The 22,410-nt window shown below is 40.3% G+C and overlaps 1 protein-coding gene across 4 annotated transcripts; it reads left to right on the top strand.

Moving 5' to 3' along the window:
* Positions 1–1,467: 1,467 nt before the first annotated feature.
* On the top strand, positions 1,468–22,106 carry ocrl (OCRL inositol polyphosphate-5-phosphatase). Of its 4 annotated transcripts, XM_067599681.1 has the most exons (23): positions 1,468–1,509; positions 6,848–6,939; positions 7,362–7,400; positions 7,770–7,883; positions 9,720–9,914; positions 10,006–10,255; positions 10,345–10,518; positions 10,608–10,709; positions 10,824–10,938; positions 11,069–11,185; positions 11,487–11,668; positions 12,183–12,294; positions 12,825–12,934; positions 13,141–13,276; positions 13,460–13,570; positions 13,697–13,862; positions 14,472–14,707; positions 15,416–15,439; positions 17,697–17,816; positions 18,329–18,413; positions 18,765–18,892; positions 19,059–19,170; positions 20,300–22,106. In XM_067599681.1, exons 5-23 carry the CDS (start codon positions 9,749–9,751, stop codon positions 20,422–20,424), a joined length of 2,571 nt encoding a protein of 856 aa, XP_067455782.1. In that variant the 5' UTR covers positions 1,468–1,509; positions 6,848–6,939; positions 7,362–7,400; positions 7,770–7,883; positions 9,720–9,748; the 3' UTR covers positions 20,425–22,106. The 4 variants fall into 4 exon arrangements, with proteins under 4 accessions (XP_067455782.1, XP_067455779.1, XP_067455781.1 ...); XM_067599678.1 differs by lacking the exons at positions 1,468–1,509; positions 6,848–6,939 and having other exon boundaries at positions 6,948–7,400; positions 10,348–10,518; XM_067599680.1 differs by lacking the exons at positions 1,468–1,509; positions 6,848–6,939; positions 15,416–15,439 and having other exon boundaries at positions 6,948–7,400; positions 10,348–10,518.
* The last annotated feature ends 304 nt before the right edge of the window (positions 22,107–22,410 follow it).

Genomic DNA, 22,410 nt, shown 5'->3' with positions numbered 1-22,410 from the left:
TTTTACAAATTGTACTTTAAGGATCAACTGTTCTTGTGGAGCAGCTCAGTTATAAATGTGAAACTCAGATATTCAGACTTTGGATATTATTAGGCAGCTTCCAGCAGTGAGCAGGATGTTCCTAAAAAAACAGAGAGTGAACATAGGTAGAAAAATAAAGTTTAAAAAAAATCTAGCATTTCAAGAGAAAATAGATTTTTATATAATATATAATCTATGCAAGTAGGTTGATCCATGGAAGGAACCACAATGAAACATACAAATAGATTAAAGCTGCTACTTTTTCTCTAATATTTGATTTTTGGTGAAATATGTTCCCCTTCTCCTTTCCACAAAGTTAGGTAGTAAAAAATAGGCAATAAATGCAAAGTGCAAAGCAATAATTGCCTTTGAAGTTCTTCTCTACAAATTACACAGAGTGCTGTCTCTGTGTTATGGGTGTATAAATAGGTAGAGGTTTGTCTGCAGTGAGGCGATGAGTGAAGTTTTAGCTCAGTAGTCAGCACAGTTGTCTAAGATCTGGGAGACTCCAGTTTGAAACCCAGTGTGGGGACCTCCTTCGTAAGGTAATTTATTCATGAAGACTTATCGTAACACTTTAATTTCCTCTTTCCACTTTTATTCAAATACAAATACTTTTGCTGCCTCAACAAATACAGATACAAATACTGGGCTCTCTGCAGATCCCTACTACACACTGCTTTTTGTAAGATGTCAAAATCCAATAAAGGTTGGAAACCACTGGTTTAATCTTTAACAACGTGTTGTATTTTAAAAGCTTGTTATATTATCCATTGTGTCAAATCTTCATCTGAAAAGTAACTCTAAAAGTACCTCAAAACTGTACTTAAGTACAATTCTTGAGTAAATGTACTCAGTTACTTTCCACCACTAAAAATAATAATGACTTTCTCTCATGTATGTTACAGTGTTTTCTGCAGCTGGACCCTCCGGACCAGCAGGTGGCCCTCAGCACCGGATACTTCTCACCAACCACCGCTAAAAATCAAGATGATGAGACCGAATCGACGAACAAGCAGGCGGGGAGAGGCACAGGAGAGGGCAGGCAGTCCAGCTCACATAGCAAACTCTCTCAACCATATCCTGTGGAGTTAAATCGACCACAAACAGCCAGATATGTAGTCCGACCAAGCCTGCCTGTTTCCTGACAGCGAGCGGGACAGAAAAAAAGCCGGAAATCTCCCTGTTTTTTCTGGCAGAATGGCGCAAACTAGCCGGGATACTTCGACTTGTCGGCTCTGTTGAATATTTGTGACCCCATCCAGCAACAGCAACAGCAGCAGCAGCAGCAGCAACAACAGCTGGCTAACAAGCTATCAAGCGATTAGCATTAGCGATCCAACGGCTGGACTGGACAGCTGTCATCCCGGAAGGCCGCCGCCACGCCGGGCCGGGATTTAACTTTCCCCCATCCTGACATCCGGACGGAACCAGCACCAAAAAAAAAAGTCTCCTCCTTCATGATAAACTGCTGTTTATTGCTAATCGGTAAGAATGGATTCTTCTGTTGGGATATGCGACGAGGAGTGCTTGGCAATATCCTTTAAAAAAAACAAAAAACACACACAACACAATCGTTTTTGTGTTTTTCAGATGGCTTTAGCGTGTTGGCTAACGTTAGCTTGTTAGTGATACTGAATGATTTCTCAGGTAACGTCAGCAATTTAGCTAATATGACGAAATTATACGTCAACTGTGTTTTAGTGGCTATCAGTTTTTCTCATGTGAGTTTATTAATCTGGTTCCTTTTATAGCTACAGTTTGACTACAAAATTAGTCTCATCTAATTAAACCAATTTGTTCTTGATTACAATTAATGTAACCAAGATTTAGTGTAAAGGACAATTAATTAAGTCCGTTTTAAAACAACAGTCAGGAGCCCAAATAAATAATGAAATAGTTTTTTCTTGCCATAATCATTCCTCCTTTTCATAGAGACCGTAGTAATCCTTCACACTACACTTATAATGTAAGTGATGGGGGCCAAAATCCACAGTCCTCCTTCTGTGCAAAAATACAGTAGGATCCAAAAAAGTCTGAGACTACTCTCCCATTGGAAAGGGGTCCCAAACATTTGGACCCTATTGTATATTAAAAAGTTTATCTGAAACAAATATTAAGCTTCAGCCACTCAAATGAGTTAAATCAAGCCGTATCTTTCAACAGCAAGAAAACAGTCCGAGCAAACACAAAGAGGGAATTAGATGCTAAAAAGATATCCACTTGATATGACTAACTCACACTGCTGAAGCCTCATATAAGCTTCAGATAAACTTTTAAATGCATTTTTTTTGCACAAAATGACTGCTTTGTGTGGACATGCTCTGGATTTTATCCCCCATGGCTTATGTTGAAAGCACATTTGAAGAGCAAGAGGAATAATTACAGCAAGGAAAATCTCTTTAACTTCTCATTTTGGGCACCTGACTGTTGTTTTAAGACATATGTGAAAAATTGTGAACCCATCCTTTAAGTTACACTGACTGTCACTAGCTAACCCACTTACCCACTGCTTTCTTTCTTCTTTCACTGCCTTATGGCTTGTCATTTATCACATTAATTTGCCTCCTAATTTCCAATTAGCATGGCTTCTTCTAACAGTTCGCCACTTCTGAATATCTTCAGACTAACCACACTAATACTACTTACTACAAGCCTAAACATAAATGACAGTGAAGCTGCGGTTAATTAATTAAATTAACAACTCAGTGCTTGTGATGTCCAAGCGCCTTTCTCATCCTCAGTCACAATAATTCCTTGATTGTGCTGCTCACACTGTGAGAGTTCAGGAGCTGAGGTCTGGCCAGAAGGAGCCCAGACTACTGTCACTAATTGAGCGCAGTGGAGAGTTTATGTAAGTATCGGAGAACATGGTGACTGACAACTCATCATCTTCTTTTGTTAGGCTTTAAGTAAATGTAGTGGGGAAGGAACAGGTTATTCTTGTGTGTTTGTCGCAGCAGTGCACACCTTCAATTTTTAGATCTGCAGCATCCTCTTCGCTCAGCTTCTGCTTTATGTGGAAGAAATTCAAGTAGTTGACAGCTGTTTCTGTACTTGTAGATAGATACTTGCTGATACTTTCTCTTCTGGGCAGATATCTTTATTTGGAAACTGTTTTATCTTTGCTGATGTCTTTTATTGACATGCACTGAATAGCTGTGTAGCTGCTTTTGAAGCCAGATGGAAATTTTGCTTTTAACATGCAAATAACCTTTATATCAAGGTGGAACAAAAAAAAAAAAAAACAATCCATTCTGTCAGAAAAGGCTGTACCATGACGCTGAGTATGTAGGATGTACAGTTTGATTAATATATGTTAGAGTTGGTTGTCTTGTCCTATTTAGTTAAAGGGAGCAAGCAGCAAAACTTATTTTAGCCACCTAAAAAAAAGGCCTGTCTAAAAAAAAAATCAATATCAGTTTAAGTGTATGCTATATTTAGAAAATTTTCCCCGCTTTACCTCGCCGTTAGACAGTCCTTTCCCTCAACTAGGTCTAATAGAGAGCGTGGCATGCATAGCAATACAGAAGTTCTACAGAGGAAATGTAGTGTCAAAGGAAAGGGTTGTCTGACGGCAAGGTATAATATAAATATAAATATATAGTGTACACCTGAACTGATAATGATTTAGTTTATAAGTGGGCCTTTTTTTTTGGTGGCTAAAATATGTTTTGCTGCTGCCCCGTCCACAGCAGCACATTACTTAGCTTCTGTGCTGGTCCTCCTGCCTGCTTTTCCAAACTGGGGGCGTGCTGACCCCCATTTACTGTAGGTAATACACTGACTATGTAAAAGTACCTCATATAACCCCACTTGAAACTATCCAGTTTAATGGATTATATGGCGAATAACAAAAGATACAGTATATTGTTGGAGGGAGGTTGTGTGGTTGTACTATGAGAAAACTGCCAAAACTGCAATTTTAAGCTTTTTTCAAGTGAAGTGGTATTTTTGTTTTTGTCTGTCGTGTAGAATACCAGGCTGAACAAATATAGTTTCATAAAACAGTGTGCTAGCAGCAATGAAAAACTTTTTAAAAAGTTTTGAGAAGTTATTTAAAAGATGTCACTGATTACATGTTATAGTCACAAAAATTAGAAGTAAAACTGGTGTCATGTGACCCAACTAAAATAACTCGGTTGCTGCAGATATCAGCAACTCTTGGACTCCTTCCTCAGAGGCCACAAGGTCAGTAACAGTTGTGTGTTTCCCGGGAAGCTGTAGTGATTCAGTTCAGTGTTACATCAGCAGGACTAACTCCTCCATTCATGGAGATTTTAACTCTGGTCCACCAGCTGATGGGACGGGCTCCCTAAACACTGCACTGCCCTGTCGTCCAATCAGATTTGCTCTCAGCAGGGATTTATCTGAGAGTCACGTGCAAAACCTGATGTCCTCTTGGCAGCTCCGGCATGTGTTTTGTGAAAGGGCATGCTGTGGGTGTGGTTAAACCATCCATGTTGTTGGTGTTTGTAGCAGGTTGTGGCATGCAGTAGTGTGAGGGAGAAAAGCAATTAGTCCAACCAGCAGTCAGCTCACTACCCATTATCCAGAATTCCTCCACTTAGTCCTGGACTGTAATGAGATTCACATGGGAACACAAGCTCCATGCTCAGTTAACTGTGTTAAAACCGTACACACTCAACTCAGGAGACGTTCTGACAGGGAAAAATGGTGAAATTGTTATGGATGCCAGGTGCTGTCAGGGTTTTAAGTCGGGCTCAGACTACAGGAGTTTTTTGGCTGGTTTATCCCTGAGTCACCCCTCCTGACAATTGAGTAGAAATCTGTTCTGGGACTTTGGTCGGTAATGGATGTTCAGCCCAGATTATCTGGTGATATGAAGAGTTTACAGATACAATCTCAAACCTCCAGAACTGCTGGCAGACTCATCACCACCGCCCTGATCATTTCAAACATGTTTGATATTTAGGATTTAAAATCTGGATGATTACATCACTACTTTCTGGGCAGGACCACAATAGCCAATGAGAGAGAGAGAGCTGACACTGTTGACAAGCTACAGTAAACATTTTAGCCCTTTAGGCTAACGTTAGCTAGCATACTTCTGTTGACAGATATTAAAACCGGCAGTAAAAATCTCACCTCCAGTTCTCGCTGAAGAACAGACAACCCGCGTTGACCGCGTCTCCCCGACCATTGCTTCATCCAGACTCGTTCAGCCTTCTGCTTTTGTTTTTTCTCACTGCAAAGCATTTTGTTTACATCTGCTTCCCCATGAGATCATGTGAGGAGGTGCATTGCTCCCCCCGGCACGATAATATAATATTCTGTAGTGTGTGATGTACCATTATTTTTAAATATTGTAGTGTGTGCATGTTTGATATTAGAGAGAAGAATATCTGTGAAGTTCCTCCTTCTCTGTGTGTGATACAACCAGATTTTAAAACTCCTGTAGTCTGAGTCCAGCTTTAGTTTTAGATGTACAGATATTGTATCATACACATGTACGTCTGTAACAGTAACATCTGCTGAAGGTGTTTGGCACTGACTGGTCTTGATGGAGTTGTAGGGTGCTGAAGATGTTGGTACAGGGTGAACAAAAACCTGAAACATCTCTGCAGTAGATACCAATGTGATGGAGTCTGATAGTGTTTGGTTTTTGTTTAAACTCTCTGAAATCTTTCTTCATTTTTGAGGCTTTGTGTTGTTAAGCAAAGATCCTGTAAAGTGTCGTTCATGCGTGTCAGTGTCGGTGTACCACAGCACGTTCTTGTAACCACATGCTGTCTGGTTGCATGGAGTTATGGTTATTGAGACGTTTCTTCTTGTCAGTCACATACTTTTGCAGTTTTTGCAATTCATGCAGTGTCTCTTTGTAAATCATAGTTTTAAAGGCAGCAGCAAGAGTGAGTTCCTGTAAGTTGAATATCAAGCAGCAGCTATGATAGAAGTATGAAAATTACTATTCCTACGTTATATTTGAAAGCAACACGAGGCAACTTGCAGATGTACAAAGGCAACAGTAATAGAAACCAGAGAATAAACATAAACAACGCTCTGAGAGTCTCAACTGAAACCAAACATCATGAGCTTCACCACACTGGTATGAAACTGAGGGCTGTTAAACTGTGATGCGTTTCTATTATTTGGTCCACCGGTTCTCCGTGGTCGGTTGTCACATTGCTTACGACATCAGAGGGGTCCTTTGCTGATTCTGGGAAACTGTGAGTCTCTGACACATTTAGTCCTGCAGCGCTGAATCATTTTCCTCTCGTCAACAGTAATCAGACTTAATGTGAAGTGGAAGGGAAACGTGGGCAGTGCCCAGCTTGCTGCTTTGACCCTTGCTGTTACTCAGCCTTTGTTAGAGAGAAATATGACCCCACCTACATAAACCCACATCACATTTGAACATATCGACTATTTAATGACTCAAAGCTTAGCTCCTCTGTTTGTGCACCAGACTGCTACAGTGAACTTTCATCGACAGAACTAAAGAACAAATGCTTTTATTTTAAATTTTGTGAAATTATTTGCTTATTCAACTAAAGCAGCTGGACGGCAAATTAGTGCATGTGCATGTCAGTTCACAATTTAATCACCAAATAATTAATGTAATCCTAATAGCATGTTTGCCAATACTGCATCTCAAAATGTTCAGTTATTCTAATAATTTCATGCTGAATGCTGTGCATGAAACGATATTTCAATTGCAAGATAATGGCTGTTATGAGAAACAGAAATCGCTGCAGCTGCTTTGAATATGCTTTATGTTTTAGACCATTGTTTGATCATCTTAAATCATATCAAAGCGTCACAGAGCTGATGTTAAATGTGAGTCTGTGATGTTCTCATTCAGATTGGGTGTCTTGGCGACCCCTGACGCTGTCGTGTCTCGTCCAGTGGCTCAACTGTCTATTCCCATCAATGGTAAATTTGAACTTATAAGAGGTATGTGACTTTTTTTTTGTCCTCAATATGAATGTTGTAGTGGTTTCTGGTAATGCGAGGCTAATATTACATTAAACGATTGGGGTATTTTATGTAGCCGACCGCTACAAACTCTCTCTCACTTGTATCTTCCTCTAAGATGTTTGTGATTCTTGTCAAACAGACGCAGCATGTTTGTAAAGTTGTCGCCCCAGTGACGCCTCTCACATTCTTTAGGAGACGTAGTGTTAGTATTAGTTAGTGTTTACTCAGGGTCACTACACTGTGGTGTGAAAGCACAGGGAGCATATTCTTTGCACTTTAAAGACAACAATTTAAAAATCAACATAAGGCAACTACTACCCGTTGAAATAGTTTATGACCACTGATTTACTCTCACAACTGACCTTTGAACTCTGAAGCTCTTTTCTCTTTCATTTCAGAGGCAGAAGAAGCGCTTCTTATCGACTTCTCTGCAGATTGTAAGTATTTTTAACCTCTTACCAGGTTAAATTAATTTATCTTTCAGTCTCTTGTTTTCAAATGGAGATAATACATAAAAACCCAGCTATTTAAAGCAAGACTGGCCTATATTGTGGGAATTATGGTATTTATTGCAACAAAGCCCCTATTTGACCAAACTACATTTTTAGAGCATGCTTTCAGCCAAGCGTTTACGTCTTTATTTAGTAGCAGACACTGGTCATGAGTTGCCGAGGCTCTCTGAAAGAATGCTGAATTGGTTCACTGGTAAATCACTATGCTTTGTTTCCTAGACAGTCTGCATTTCTAATTTGTTTGCATAGTCTAAAAGTGTGTGTGTGTGTGTGTGTTATGTGTCCCTCCTGTAGCCTGTGTCAGGATACGAATCAAAGGAGAAAAAGCCCCTGAGCTGCTGTTGGAACTCCAGGATGATGAACGGACCCAGACTTTCCTCACCCAGGTGAAGAGCGCTCAGCAGCAAGGTAAGACTCGGCTGTCTGTCAGGAGTCTCGAGAGCAGTCGGACGATGAATTATTTAATCACTCATCTAACATTTATTTACCAAGGGCGAGTTACACCGCTCGCAGGTTTCCTGTGTGTTCTCGCCTCCCACACACACACACACACACGCACACACACACACACACACACACGCACACACACACACACACACACACACACACACACACACACACACACACACACACTGGTGGAAGGATTCATTTGGCTGCCATTTTTTGAAATCAGATCCACCTTTTAACTGTGCCAACCCACCAGTAGGAATGCAACCAACATCATTATGCTTTCACTCTTATATTTAAGCCGTGTAACTGATGCTGTTAAACCGATTTACTCACAGTGACAGCAAAGTCTCAAGTCATTTGAGGAATGTAATATGTTGGGCAAGAGCGATTTATTGTATGAATGATCTACCTGCTCCTTTTTGTTGAGTATATTTGATTTATTTCTGTATCCAAAGCAGTTTTCAATCAGAACTTTGAAAGCAGTAGCATAGAAAAATCTGCCGTTGAAGCAGGTTGGAATATATGATTTGCATTTCAAACTCCCCTTATGGGTGATATATTAAACACTGGAGGAGAGTGGTGTGACCGGTTTTCATTTTGTTTTACGGACTAACATTGCTCGTGCTCAAACTGGTCTTCATCTCGCTGTATGTATGTGCTCAGAACTGAAAACAGAATCTATATTTTTACACCTCTGCACAACCGTCTGCTTCATCCCGACTGTAGGCATTTCTGAATTGATGTCACACTGTATGATGTTTCTGTTTTAGCCGAACAGTGGGAGGATTGTGTTAAAAGGCAACCCCGAGGGACTTCAGTGACCTAATCCAGACACATGACTTTACAATGGAGCTGTGCTGCAGCCAGCGTGTCTTTATCTGTGCTCCTGTCCCTTTTGTATACTTTGACGCTGCACAGACTATTTAGCTACAGCCAACCTATTACATCATAACAAAAGCAAATATTTTGCATTTGAAGTCACGCAGGCTTGTGCTTTATAAAATAGGAACCACGTCAAATTAAAGGCAGGTGATGAGGCGGTTCTGTAGCTGTCCTGGATCCTTTGATTGGTCATTTCACCAGCCAAAAGGGAAGCTTCATGCAGCGCACATGCAGTTGTGATTGACAGGTGTCCTCTAGAGTCCTTAAAGCCCGTAAAACACAATAAGCTGTGCAGAGATCTTGAAATATATGAAGGCAGCGTTCAGGTGGACACGTGGTGGGTAAAGGTCGCTGTGATTATCTGTATTTATAGAGTAAGTAGATAAAGGATCCAGATTGTGCCCAGTTAGATATTTGAAGTTTGTGTAAACTATAGTATTGAGTCCATGTGTTGGTTACCGCTTCACTAACCAACAGCGTGTAAGAATATCTAAAAAAAAGATTTGAATATGGAGCAGTGAGTTTTAAATATTTCTGTCAAAACAACCTGTTCATCCAGTTTCACTTTACCACTATCATTTGCTTTCATTCATTAGTGATCAGTAGTACTGTAGTAGAACTGAGCCCTCCTCAGTACTGTTACCAGCAAGCTACTTGTTCACCACTTCCTGTAACGGCAGCACTGCTTGTCTGGGTGTTGGCTCATTTTCATGTGAGTTAATATTTACATTGATAGATGTCAGTTAAAATGGGATATAAATTTGCTTGAGTAAAGGTTTCATAACTTCATATTTGCGTCTCTTGAGCACTTTTTCCCAGAAAGATGCTCCGACTTCATGTGTAAAATGTCAGGTGTGTTGAGTAAGATTGATTGTTGTGAGTCTCTCTTTAAACTATGTTTCTTTTTCCTAGTTGAATCCAAACCCACGAAACCCAAAGCGATGGAGCCCATAGCGCCAATAACCCCGAGGGGTCCGGTCCCTATCCCACCTCAAAGAGGAAACAAGACCGCTAACTCTGTGGGCTCTGGAGTCAACACACCCAAATCTACCGGTGCACTGCCTCCCAACCTCAACAACAGCACTTCAACCAATCGGACTAATACAGGTAATGTATACGTATAAACATGTGTTGTAGTTTCTTGCCTGAAGTTATATTTCTGTAATTGTCTGATTTTAAACTTACTTTTTTTCTGAAGATCCAGCTCAGTCACTTGCCTCAGACTTTGGCTTTGAGGACCAATTCAATCACGCTCTCAAAGTAGAGGAAAAGAAGAACCACCAGAACCGGATTGTTGCCTCCAGGGAACCTCCTCCTGTTCCCCCTCTACCTCCTCGCAAAGCCTCCTATACTCCAACCAACCCTCTGCCTCCTCCACCGGTCCCTAAAGAGAGAGCTGTCTCCTTACAGGCCAAAGACAACGCCTTCATCTCCAGCACCAAAACAGAGTGAGTTAAGTTGTCATTACAGCATGTCAGGTTTACTGGAAATGCGTGAAAGATGCTAACTGGATTGACGCTGCTTCTTGTTATTCCAGTAGTGTTAGATCAGGGTATGATCGTGTGGATAGGCCACCGTCTTGGTGCGACAGTCCCTCCACAAACACCATGAGGCAGGCCATGTTCTCCAGCCAGGCAGGTCAAAGAGAATACCTCATCAAACACCGCCTGGGTAAGAAGGAGAACGAGTATGTGGACATCCAGACCTTCAGGTGAGAGGAGCTTTATCCAGAAAGTGCTGCAGGTTGTGGCTCCTGCTGCCACTGATCTACACTGTGCATGATTATGTTTGTTTCTGCAGGTTTTTCACCGGCACGTGGAACGTGAACGGCCAGTCTCCAGACTCCTCCCTCGAGCCGTGGCTCTGCTGTGACGCAGAAGCTCCTGATCTTTACGCTCTGGGGTGAGTGTGAATTCATCATACAGTACTTTACAGACCATAAACCTGTTCTTGTTTTCTGCTCTTTCCTGGAGAGAAAAAAACAACCTGATTTATTAACCTGGTTTATTTCTCTAGTTTTCAAGAATTGGACCTGAGCACCGAGGCTTTCTTCTACATGGACTCGTCCAAGGAGCAGCTCTGGGTAGAAGCTACGGAGAGGAGCTTACACCCAAAAGCCAAGTACAAGAGGGTAAGTAGAGGGAGAAACCTTCCCTAACAAGGACTGAATCAATATTTTGTAGGATTATTGACCCCTGTCATGTATGTTAGTGAGACAGAACACACTGCTGCTACAGATACTTTCTTTTTTACGTCTACAGGTTCGGATCATACGGCTGGTCGGGATGATGCTGGTGGTCTTTGTCAAAAAGACACACAAGAATCATATAAAAGAAGTGGCTGCGGAGCACGTGGGGACCGGAATCATGGGAAAAATGGTTAGTTCACGCTAAACTCAGACTGCCTCAAAATACAGAGCGTTAAAAATGTGAATCCATGTTAGAAAATTATGAAAAATTGCTGGATCTGCAACTGAATCTCCCTTGCAGTCTTATTTTTTATATAATTTATCCCTTTGCAAGATCATGTGAGCCAACATGCTAACAGGACCAGAATAATGTTCTTAAGTCTACAGAACTTGGATTCTGTTCGATTTACTCAAGTTTTAAACACATTATCTGCAGTTTGCATCGACATTATTCCTGCATGAAAATAAGGGCCTGTTAATTTTTTTTCCAGGGGAACAAAGGAGGTGTGGCAGTGAGGTTTGTTTTCCACAACACTAGCTTCTGCATAGTCAACTCGCATCTAGCAGCACACGTGGAGGACTTTGAGCGCCGCAACCAGGACTATAAAGACATATGTGCCCGCATGACCTTCCACTTACTGGAACATCCGCCTCTCAGTATCGTCAAGCATGAGTGAGTTCCTCCGTCTTTGACATCCAGAGTTATGTTTACATTTTTATTCTTATGTTTTTTTTTTCACATTTCTTGCATTCTGCAGTATTAATACATTAATTCTGCAACAAATTTACATCCCTCCTGTTGTTCTCGGGTCAAATTTGACCGGTCTTCTAATGTTTTTATGTCAGAAATATGGATTTCTGTCATCTAATTGCCTGAAAATCACATGGATGGTTCCATACCACACACTTTGCAAGTAAAAGTAATGATCACTACTTTCAGTGAATTTTGGGTGTTTAATTTAAAATTTATAGCATCTGTGGACTTTTGTCCTCCTGAGGCAAAATTGACCCGGGAGGACAAAAGTTGCATGGTTGATGGGAAGACAACAGGAGGGTTAACCAAGCGAAGACTTTTTTGCTTCGCTAGCATATCGAATCTCATGATCTCTATAATCATATTCACCTCAAAGCTATTGCTATATTTCTGTTACTTGAGGCTATCTCTGTTTCCGTTCTGTGTGTTGCAGTGTGGTCATCTGGCTCGGGGATTTAAACTATCGCCTGTTCATGTACGATGCCTCTGATGTCAAACAGCTCATTTCTCAGAATGAGCTGAAGAAGCTTCAGGAGGTTGATCAGGTGAGAGACTCAGTGTTTTCTCTGTTGGTTGTGTGCTAATAGCCAGCAGCTGAAAGAGATACCAAAATTTTTTAAAAATGCCTCTATTGTACCATGACTTACTATAATAAGCTATCCCTTCACCTCTGAAGCAGTTTCTGTAATATTTCTTGGATAAACGTCCATGTATGGAGCCATTTTTAGATAATATTTTTCTTATTGAATAACTCCAGTGTTGCTGCTCAGTAGCTTTCAGTAAAATATACGTGTTTGAATGAGTAAGTTGTGGTCGTGTTGAGCAACTCCTCTGATGAGAACTTATGTAACCGTATGACAGTAAATAGAAGTATGGAAGGGAAGCGGTTTTTTTGCGAACACCGCTGTTACAAAGATTGTTTAGGATTGCAACATTTTAAGCTGTGGAGTGTTTGTAATCTGTCATGATCTTCTCTTTAACTCTGTTTATTGTGACAATAATCATGGATTCTCTTCTGTTACTTTCACCAAATTATATTTAAACATATAAACCACTTTTTTTTGTTAATGTGCAGCTGAACATTCAGAGACAGACCAAAAGAGCCTTCACTGACTTCATGGAGGGAGATATTAACTTCATTCCTACGTACAAGTATGACCCCAAAACAGACCGATGGGACTCAAGGTAGGAACACGTCCCTGTTTTTCTTTGAACTGGAATACACAGACTTTTTCCTGGATTTACTTGGATTTACTTGACCACAGTTTCAGTTTTCCTGATTAGATTTTGCTAGTAAGGCATCCATTCCCAGCTTTATCGTTAGACTAATACAGCGTCAGCAGTTCTGTATGTGTGACCCCCGACTTAACATCTGCGACTGTTTCCTTCAGTGGGAAGTGCCGTGTCCCGGCTTGGTGTGACAGAATCCTGTGGAGGGGCAACAATGTTAAGCAGCTCAAGTACCGGAGTCACATGGAGCTGCAAACAAGCGACCACAAACCTGTCAGCTCCCTCTTCAGTATAGGGGTAAGAAGCAATAAATACCTTCCACTGACCTGCAAGGTTCTGCTGAATATTTCATGTATTTGTAACAATATGATTGAGATTTAAATAATAACTTTATAGAATCATTGATAATAATAAAATACAGTATATTGACATGTTTATGAAGTGTATGAGTTTTGGGATTTGTGTGTGTTTGTGTAAAAGGTGAAGGTGGTGAATGAGCAGCGCCACAAAAAGGTGTTTGAGGAGATTGTTCGGGCGATGGACAGAATGGAGAACGACTTCCTTCCATCTGTATCTCTGAGCAGGAGAGAGGTAAGAATTAAACACTCACATATACACGTGCTCTCGTAAAACCGAGTGTCCTTTCATCTATTCATTGACGGGATCAAGTTACTTGGATTCTGTGATAAACGTTTCCTCTTTTTCTCTGTCCTGCAGTTTACATTTGAGAAGGTGAAATTCCGGCAGCTTCTGAGGGAGCGCTTCCTAATAACAAACGACGGGCAGGTCCCCTGTCACTTCGCCTTCATCCCCAAACTCAATGACTCGCAGTATTGTAAGCCTTGGCTGCGTGCCGAGCCAAGCGATGGATTCTTAGAGCCCAGTAAGTCCTTTTTATCATCATAATTCCCCTTTCTTTGTCGGTTGTCCTTTGGCTTGTTTCCTCAGATTTATGATCTGTAATTATGTAATACTGTAATTACTGTCAAAAGGGAGACTACAGATTTAGTTGCATCTCTTCAGGATAATGTTGTATTGTTACAGGTCCAAGCTTCACTACATTAATAATGTCATTTTAAAATATTTCACCCTTATTTAACTGTTGCATGTTAAACAGCAAAAAAAAAACCCATATATAGTATATTTATTTACAGTGAAGAGGAGTAACAAGCATGTCTTCCTTCATGCTGTCAACCGTTTTTACTCCCATTTGTGAATGTATAACATGGCAATTATCGCTCCAACCAAACAATAGATAACTGATAACAGAACATTTCCTCATAAGATGAAGAGATGTTTATCTAATCTGCAATAAAACGACACTAGCTGCAGTTACATGCACACAGTTTTTTCATTCTGATTGAAATCATTCCAACTGAAATGGTCACTTGAGGCCTTTTTATTCTAATTATTAGTGGAATATTAAAGTCCAAGTAAATGCAGCTAATGGTCTCACCAGAGGAGTGAAACTCTGCCTCATTTCCCCGAACAGACGAGACCCTGGAGATCTATCTGGAGGTGTACGTCAGCAAAGACTCCGTCACGCTGCTGAACTCTGGAGAGGACTCCATAGAGGACATTCTGGTGCTCCATCTGGACCGTGGCAAAGACTACTTCATTACCATCTCCGGCAACTACCTACCCAGCTGCTTTGGCACCTCGCTGGAGGCTCTGTGCCGCATGAAGAAGCCCATCAGAGAGATCCCCATCACCAAACTCATTGACCTGGTGAGGGGCCAAAGCTTTTCCACTGGCACGCAAGTGAAATCCAATCAGGCTAGTTAAAGGGATAGGATTAGCGAACAAAGACATATTTTCCTCAGATTAGCAGAAACCCTAATTGTGAAACATAAACCTTCCTCTACATCGAGCGGCTTAGATCGCCGGTCCTCGCTCTGTAGCTCTTCACCTGAAACCTGAGCGGGGACGCGTGAGAGCTTGTTCACTCCCTCAGGGTAAAGTTGGTCACAGAGAGAGCCTATTTTTGGAGAGCCTACAATGTCTCAACATGTGTATTTCTGGCCCGAGAGGGGCCATGGGAACGAGGAAGTGGCAAAAACATGGGAAGGGAGCTCCTGAAGAAGAGGGAGAACTGACTCAAGTTAGGCCCTGCTCACTTTAGTCTGTTTCATATAAATAATCTCAACATTTACACCTCTGTCTGTTCCCATGTTGCTAATTTTGATCTGAAGTAGTGCTACTATCATTCAGTACTCCTTTTATTTCTACTCGAGCTGTTCCGTTTTCCTACTGGCTTGGTGTTTTTTGGATGAAATGATTTTAAGACCACTTAATAATCAGTCTTTTCTGTTTCTGTGATTATGCATAGTACTATCTTTCTTTCTTTCTTTCTTTTGTTTCCCTTCATCGCCTCTCCTTGCCTTGATCATTCCTTTCCAACTCTTCACTGTGGTTGTGGGCTGACTTCTTGCTCAGGGAGAGGACAGCTTCATGGAGAAGGTAAAATATTAACACTGATAATGATCAGCTATCGGGGGAAAAAAACAAGGTCTATATCACCGTAGTAACAAGGCTTCTCTCGTAACGTTTCACTGACCTTCCTCAATACTCATGTCTGAAACTGGGCCAAGTATTATTAGAATCATGTCAGGAAGTGATATCAACAAAAGCTCTAATGTAGACCGTTCACGTGTAACTTAAACCTTTTTATGCATAAAAGGGTCGGACTGCTAACTTTCAAATAGAGCATTAACACATTAAGTAATTCAATTTATTTAAGGGTTTTCTGCTTTTTTCTTTTTTTATATTGCTGTAAATTTTATAGGAGTTGAAACAATTAGTCAATTAATTGAACATTTGATCAACAGAAAATTAATCTGCAACCGTTTTGATAACTGATGAATGATTTAAATCATTTTTCATGAAAGAAATTATAAAACATTCACTGGTTCCAGTTTCTCAAATATGAATCCTCATATTTCTTGTTTTTCTTTTTTCTTCTATGACAATTGTTGTTTGAACAAAACGGAACAGAAACAAAGAAGTCGTATTTGGCTTTGGGAACTTGTAGTTATCCTCTGACATTTTATAGATGGAACAATTAATCATTAAATGTAAAGAACAGTTAGTTGCAGCTCTAATATTCAACATCTTTTGGGCTGTCGGTTGAAAAAGAGAAAAAAAAGCAATTTGAAGACGTTACCTTGGGCTTTGACAAACTGACGGGCATTTTCTACTATTTGTTTATTTATCGTCTAAACAGTTAATTAATAAATCGAAAAAATAAACCAGAAATTAATCGATTAATGAAAATAATTGTCAGTTGCAACCCTTCTTTCAAAATAACTTAGTGAATCAATTATTTAATTTAGTTGTTTGACACAAAAGTTTCTGGCAGCTGTTTTGATAATCGATTAATTGTTTAATCATTTAGTCATTTTAAGGCACAAACGCCAAACATTCCCCAGTCTTCTTTGTCATATGTGATTGTAAACTTTATTAGAAAAAAGACACAATTTGAAGACATCAGCTTAGCTTTTATGATATTATAACACGTATTTTTCTCTGTATTCTGACATTTTGTTGACCAAACGTCAAACTAATGAGCAGATGAAGTGATGATGAAAATAATCGTTAGTTGCAGCCCTGATCACTCGCTGTACTCCACACCGACACTTCACTGCTGTTTACGCCGTCGGCTGCTAAAACACGGCGCCACCAGCTAATCTAAAAAGTGAACCGGAGCACACTCGCTCTACATTTCAGAAAGCTGACAAGGGCAGTGATTGGTAACCCGCAGGCAATCGCAGACCAGACCACGCCAGCTTTGTTATAATCTGTGTGCATGAATCAGTCACCCATTAAATCTCCCACAGCCCATTGAGTGCAGGGTACACCAGTCCAGTGAAACTTAGCAACACACACACACACACACTAAATCTCATTTCACAGCAGGTCACCCTCACTGCACTGCCCCTTCATACACATGATTAAAGCTAATGAGAAGAAGTATTAGAGTCTGTTCGGCTGAGCTCATATTAAGCCTAATGACAAGTCCCCTCTTCCATTTCATAGCTCGCTACTGATCAGTGAATATGAATAGCTGCATCAGTAAACAGAGAGCCACTTAGAATATAAATTAGGCTCTGTGTTTTTACACTGTTGCAGTTCAGTACATATTATGTTAAAGCTTTCTTGGTCTTTGAATCGCCTCTGGAAGATTTAAACACACTGTAAATATACTTAACGATCACATCAGACGCTTTGGGTGTCTGTTAAAACATTTTACAGAATATCACATTAGCTCTGCATGTCGGCCCCCGTTAAAAGGCTCGCTCCAGTCCCCCCCACCCCCACCCCTCCCTGCCTTGATGTGCAGAGCCTCGCAGCTGCGGTTATTTTCGGACGTCTCTTGTGAGTCTCGGGGATCCATTTGCAGAGACAAAAAGAATGTGATATCCCGCTCTTAGTAAAATGGCTCTCCTTCAAGTCTCCAGACCCCAGATATAATCTTGACCTCGCTGCCGCCCCCACTCCATCACTAATTGATCAGATGTGTCATGTGCAGTCATTCTAGTAGTCTCTGTTACACTTTTACAAGAGTAGTATGAATCATATGGGGATAATCTCATGAATTCAGATCGTTTTTATTTCCTTTTTCATGTATGAGCACTTATTCCTGTGAGGAATGACAAGGGAGATATTGATGTTATTCCAGGAAATGATCTAACATGGTGGCTGTTGTATTTTCCATCAGGAAAAGTCCAAAGTGAGCTTCCTGATGGTGGAGGGGGCAAGTACTGAGGACAAACCTCTTAAGATCCCCAAAGAGGTTTGGGTTCTGGTCAACCACCTCTTCACCAAGTCCTGTGATCAGGTGAGAAGAAAAGAAAAGATATTAATGATGTAGAAGCGATAAGATTGCTCAACAAAAGTAAGGAGTAATACTTACAAATGCTTGGAAAAAGTTGTGTAGTATAATTTCATAGAGCAGAATGATACTAACAGAACTAAATATTTCAATATTTAGTTCTGTTAGTACCACCATGTATGATATGATGATGATTTGAAAATGTCTCTTGGTGTATTTAAAGGCACAAGAAGAGTTTGGTCATCATATTGTCCGATATCTGGATCATTTAAGTGTAATTCACCCTTTAAGACTAAAAGACGACACCAGAGTTACATCAAGATAGAATAATAATCCTGATCATTTATAGACTAACCAATTCATTGATTAATTTACAGAAATAATGTAGAGATTCATTGATAATGAAATAAAATAATCGTTAGTTGCATAACACAACATCCATTTATTAGTCGTATGTGATGCATCTTCTCATGTTGTACAGTTTTAATGTCCCGTATTTGTCTCTGTGCGTCTCTCAGGAGGACTTGTTTCAAACTCCAGGCTTACAGGAGGAGCTGCAGAGCATCATCGACTGTCTGGACACAAGCATCCCGGACTCCATCCGTATCCTCTTTTATGTTGCCAGTTTCACAGCTTCACAAAGACCTGCAGTCCTATCGAGCTGCCTCCAAACAGCAGATAAAATAACAGACATAAGCAGCATTAAGACGCACATCTACTTATTAACTTAATTAACACATGAATTCTCATGTGACCTTGTGGCGATATGAGGTCAGAGTGAGCTTCGTAGCTACAGAAGACATGTTGTCAGATAATAACAACACATGTCACTAGATATGTAGAAACTTCATAGTCCATCCTGATCACACTTGTTCATATGCTGAACAGTACAGATCCAGTAAACGGGCACGTTGCTCCTCGTACTTTCTCGTTCTTCCCTGACTGATCATGTAGCTGGTTGCAACCACTCGGTAGCCGAGGCTCTGTTGATCTTCTTGGAGGCCTTGCCGGAGCCCGTCGTGTGTTACGAACTCTACCAACGGTGCCTGGACTGCGCTCATGACAGTCGCCTCTGCAAACAGGTGGAGTGATCACGCTTGACGTATTTTGTCTCTTTTTACACTGCATCCAACTGTGTAGACAAGAGTGTAGAAACCCAGTTGTTTTTTTTAGTTCAGCAGGATTCTTTGTGATATCTACAGTGATTCATATGAACTGATCTTTTGTCTGCCTTTTGACGATCAACAGTTGATCTCCCAGCTGCCCCGGGCTCACCGCAACGTGTTCCGCTACTTAATGGCCTTCCTGAAGGAACTGCTCAAACACTCACACAACAACAACCTAACAGCCACTCTCTTAGGTATGCATTACATATATTACTCCTATCTGATGATCAATATACTTCATACCTTTATATAACAGTTTCTCTCTAGATATTAAATGTGTTTAAAGGTCATATAAATAGAATATTTACAATCAAATACCAGTCATACTTAGTTCTGACAGCACAGCTTTATGTATCCCAAAGAATAAGACCATTACAACAGATTTATTGTACAGTATCTGTTTGATATTAATAATCAAGTTTGACAGATTCTGGTTTGTTGTTGCCACTACTAGTATTGGTATTTTAGAGTTTGAAGAATCTGGTAAGGGTACATCAGATTCCTTTTTTTTTACATAAGTAAATAACACAAAGAAACATTTTTGATAAGAATTCCTTTAATTTGTGTGTTTGTTTGTTTTTTTAATAATATAAACAAGATAAATACTGAGCAGCACATTTTACAGTTGAAAAATAAACTTGTCAGTTCTTCCTGGTGGATAAACTCTGCAACAGTGACACTGCTTCTAAATGACCTCAAACATATCTTTGTAATTTCTCTACTGCAGTTTCTTGTTACTATTCAGCCAACTGATAAACCGATATTGATATATCTGCAATAAGATATACTAGCGCTAATAATAACATCAGTCGCCTGTGTACAATCAGGAGGAATTGATTCTACCTGATTCTACTGATATTACAATCATACAATGTGGTTACTACATGTACATGAGGTTTTTATAAATGTTCTTCAATTGTACTTTGCCCTGGTTGTCGTCTTAATCACAGGAATAAGATGTTGTGTCCTTAACGGTCTTTAGTTTTGACCACAGAGTAGTTTTGGATACTGTGATGTATTTTGGGTTGTACAGTAGTAGCTGAGGAAGAGGAGAGTGTTACTTACTGACTCTCTCGTCTTCTGCCCGTCAGGGATCTAATGTAGCATCTTTATGGTGGCCTGTCTGTTAAGTATCCTCACATATCAACAGGATTTGTCAATAGTGACATGAATATATTAATGGCTAATGTTGTGTTGACGCTGCTGATCATAGAGAACATGTTCTATCATCATCTTGTATTTTATTTGATTAAAGTTAGTCTTTAAATATTGTATGTCAGTCTTTATTCATCACCTCTTCCCTCCACTCTTCTTGTTTTTCAGCGACCCTCTTCGCCAGCCTCCTCATCCGACCGCCTCCCAACCTGGTGGCCAGGCAGACGTCACATGAACGGCAGAAAGCCATCGACTTCGTTCTGGGTTTCCTGATGGCGGGAGACGAGGAGTAACGGAGGTCAAGTGTCCCCTCACGGCGTCAGTTGGGCACCGAGCTGACTCCCGACCCGGCTCCCTCTCCGCAAAGGAAGCGGACCTGTAGAACACTGTGTAACATGATTCACTTGCTATTTTGTCATCTATCGGAGACCAGTGCAGTTGTTTTGCACCCTTTTCTTTCACAAACTCTCATGTTAGAGATCCGCAAGACTTTTTTTTTTGGCTTCCATTTGAACTTCAATGATTTGAAGTGTCATTGCTTCAGTTTTGTTCATAGTTTGACCGCTCGCTGGATTTGCAAGTACTCGGAGGAGGTTTGAACTGATGCCTTTGCACCTCTGCTGACCTAAAGGACCTGTGCCTCCAGACTAGAGGTTATTGTAGGTGCTCATGCCAAAATAATAGTGAGAGGTATGAACGTGAATACACTACGTATCCGTAGAGACTCAATTACACTAAAGAGAGGAAAACAAGAAGATTACAGTAAGATGCAGACTGAATAACTAATTTCAAAGTGGTAAATAGTTTGAAATGAAAATCACTAAGAATGTTTAAGCTTAAGATAAATCATGACAATCGTTCATTTTGCAGCGTTTTAGCAGAGGGGGCAATAGTAAGATATCTGCTAGAGTTATTTGTCATCATTTCCATTGTATTTTAACTGTTATTTATATATATTTTTTTTCCTGTTCAACAAACTTTGCACCACCCGAACAGATTTTCTCAACTGTGGTTTATTTTCAGCTCTGCCTCGGTTTTTATCTTTTGGAAATATCACATCACTTTTTTTTTTTATCATCCTGTTATAGAAAACACTTTGTCGTTTGTTTGTTGTCGTGTTTTCGTGCAACTCCAACCGTGAGCCTTACATCCAGTTTTGCCAGTTCCTCTTGAGTTACAAAACAAGCCTGTTAACACACTAACTTCCTGGTCAAGCGGAACAGAGCAAAGAGTTACGCTCTGTGGTTGTTGATGTCTTAAATGGTGTAAATAGTGGTTGTTTCCCCTGTCGGCTTTCATGGGTATTTGACTGTCAGTATGGTGGTGCAAATCTGTGATGGTGTCTACATTTTTGTTATGTTTGTCATGAAGGTAGAACTATTAACGTCTGTATTTGTTTACACGTCTCTCTCTTTCCTCATTTCTGCCACCTCTTACAGCTTACAGTTCTTGCTCTTGATTCATTGCTTTAGGCCTTTTATGATGCCAAGGCACCAACACTGTGTTCCTCATGCTAACTCCAGACTAAGTGATGCAGCATTTTCTGAGTGCGAGTTCAGGAAGATTTAATGGCTCATTACTCTGCAGGACGTAGCCTGTGTCTTTGTGCACTTTCTCTAATTTGTGCCACAGAGGAACATTCTTTGTGTTGTCACTGTTGTAAAACATGTTTATGTTTATTGAAATAAGGAACTCCTATGTTGTGTATAATGAAGAGTATTTCCTCTAAACAGTTGTATCCAGAGAAATCATCATTAGCTCCCCATAACAAAAAATATTCGCAGCATTTATGATGTTCATTTCCTTTTTGCTCAGCATCTGTTGAAATGTAGTAATGCCAGAAAAAACTCAAGAGGTTTTCTTCTCTGACGCTGCAGGAACTCAAATGTTAAATCTTTGTAGACGATGTGAGCTCATGATGTAATGTGACACTGCTGACAATCATGGTATATAAAGGATAAGCCTGTAGAGCTGATGTCGCTCTATGCTTTTGTAGTTTCTTCTGCCTTATTGCCATCAAGACAATAGATGCTTCTGTTGGCCTTCGTCTAGCCGAGCTTTGCTAGAAAGGTGTCTCGGGCCTGAAGGAAAAGTTGATTTGGGAGATTTTACAATTTATTTATTGAGAAAAACAAAACTCAGATGTCAAACCAATCAGTATAATCAGTATCATGTCCTTTGTCACTGAATCAACTGTATCTGTGTGGATTTTTTGTTCTTTTTGTCTTCAGTTTTTGTCACTTTTGTTCATAAATTTAAAAGGTACGTTTGAAAAAGGT

Source organism: Thunnus thynnus, chromosome 9, assembly GCF_963924715.1.
Source record: "Thunnus thynnus chromosome 9, fThuThy2.1, whole genome shotgun sequence".
Lineage (NCBI taxonomy): Eukaryota > Metazoa > Chordata > Actinopteri > Scombriformes > Scombridae > Thunnus > Thunnus thynnus.
The sequence above is the reverse complement of the archived record's forward strand: the minus strand, read 5'-3'. Positions and strand labels throughout refer to the sequence as shown.

Excerpts from the sequence above, each read along its gene's own strand:
- ocrl (XM_067599681.1), top strand. The coding sequence starts at position 9,749 with ATGGAGCCCATAGCGCCAATAACCCCGAGGGGTCCGGTCCCTATCCCA. Across the intron at positions 10,256-10,344 it reads ATCTCCAGCACCAAAACAGA|TAGTGTTAGATCAGGGTATG; the intron begins GTGAGTTAAGTT and ends TTGTTATTCCAG. Across the intron at positions 12,935-13,140 it reads ACAGACCGATGGGACTCAAG|TGGGAAGTGCCGTGTCCCGG; the intron begins GTAGGAACACGT and ends TGTTTCCTTCAG.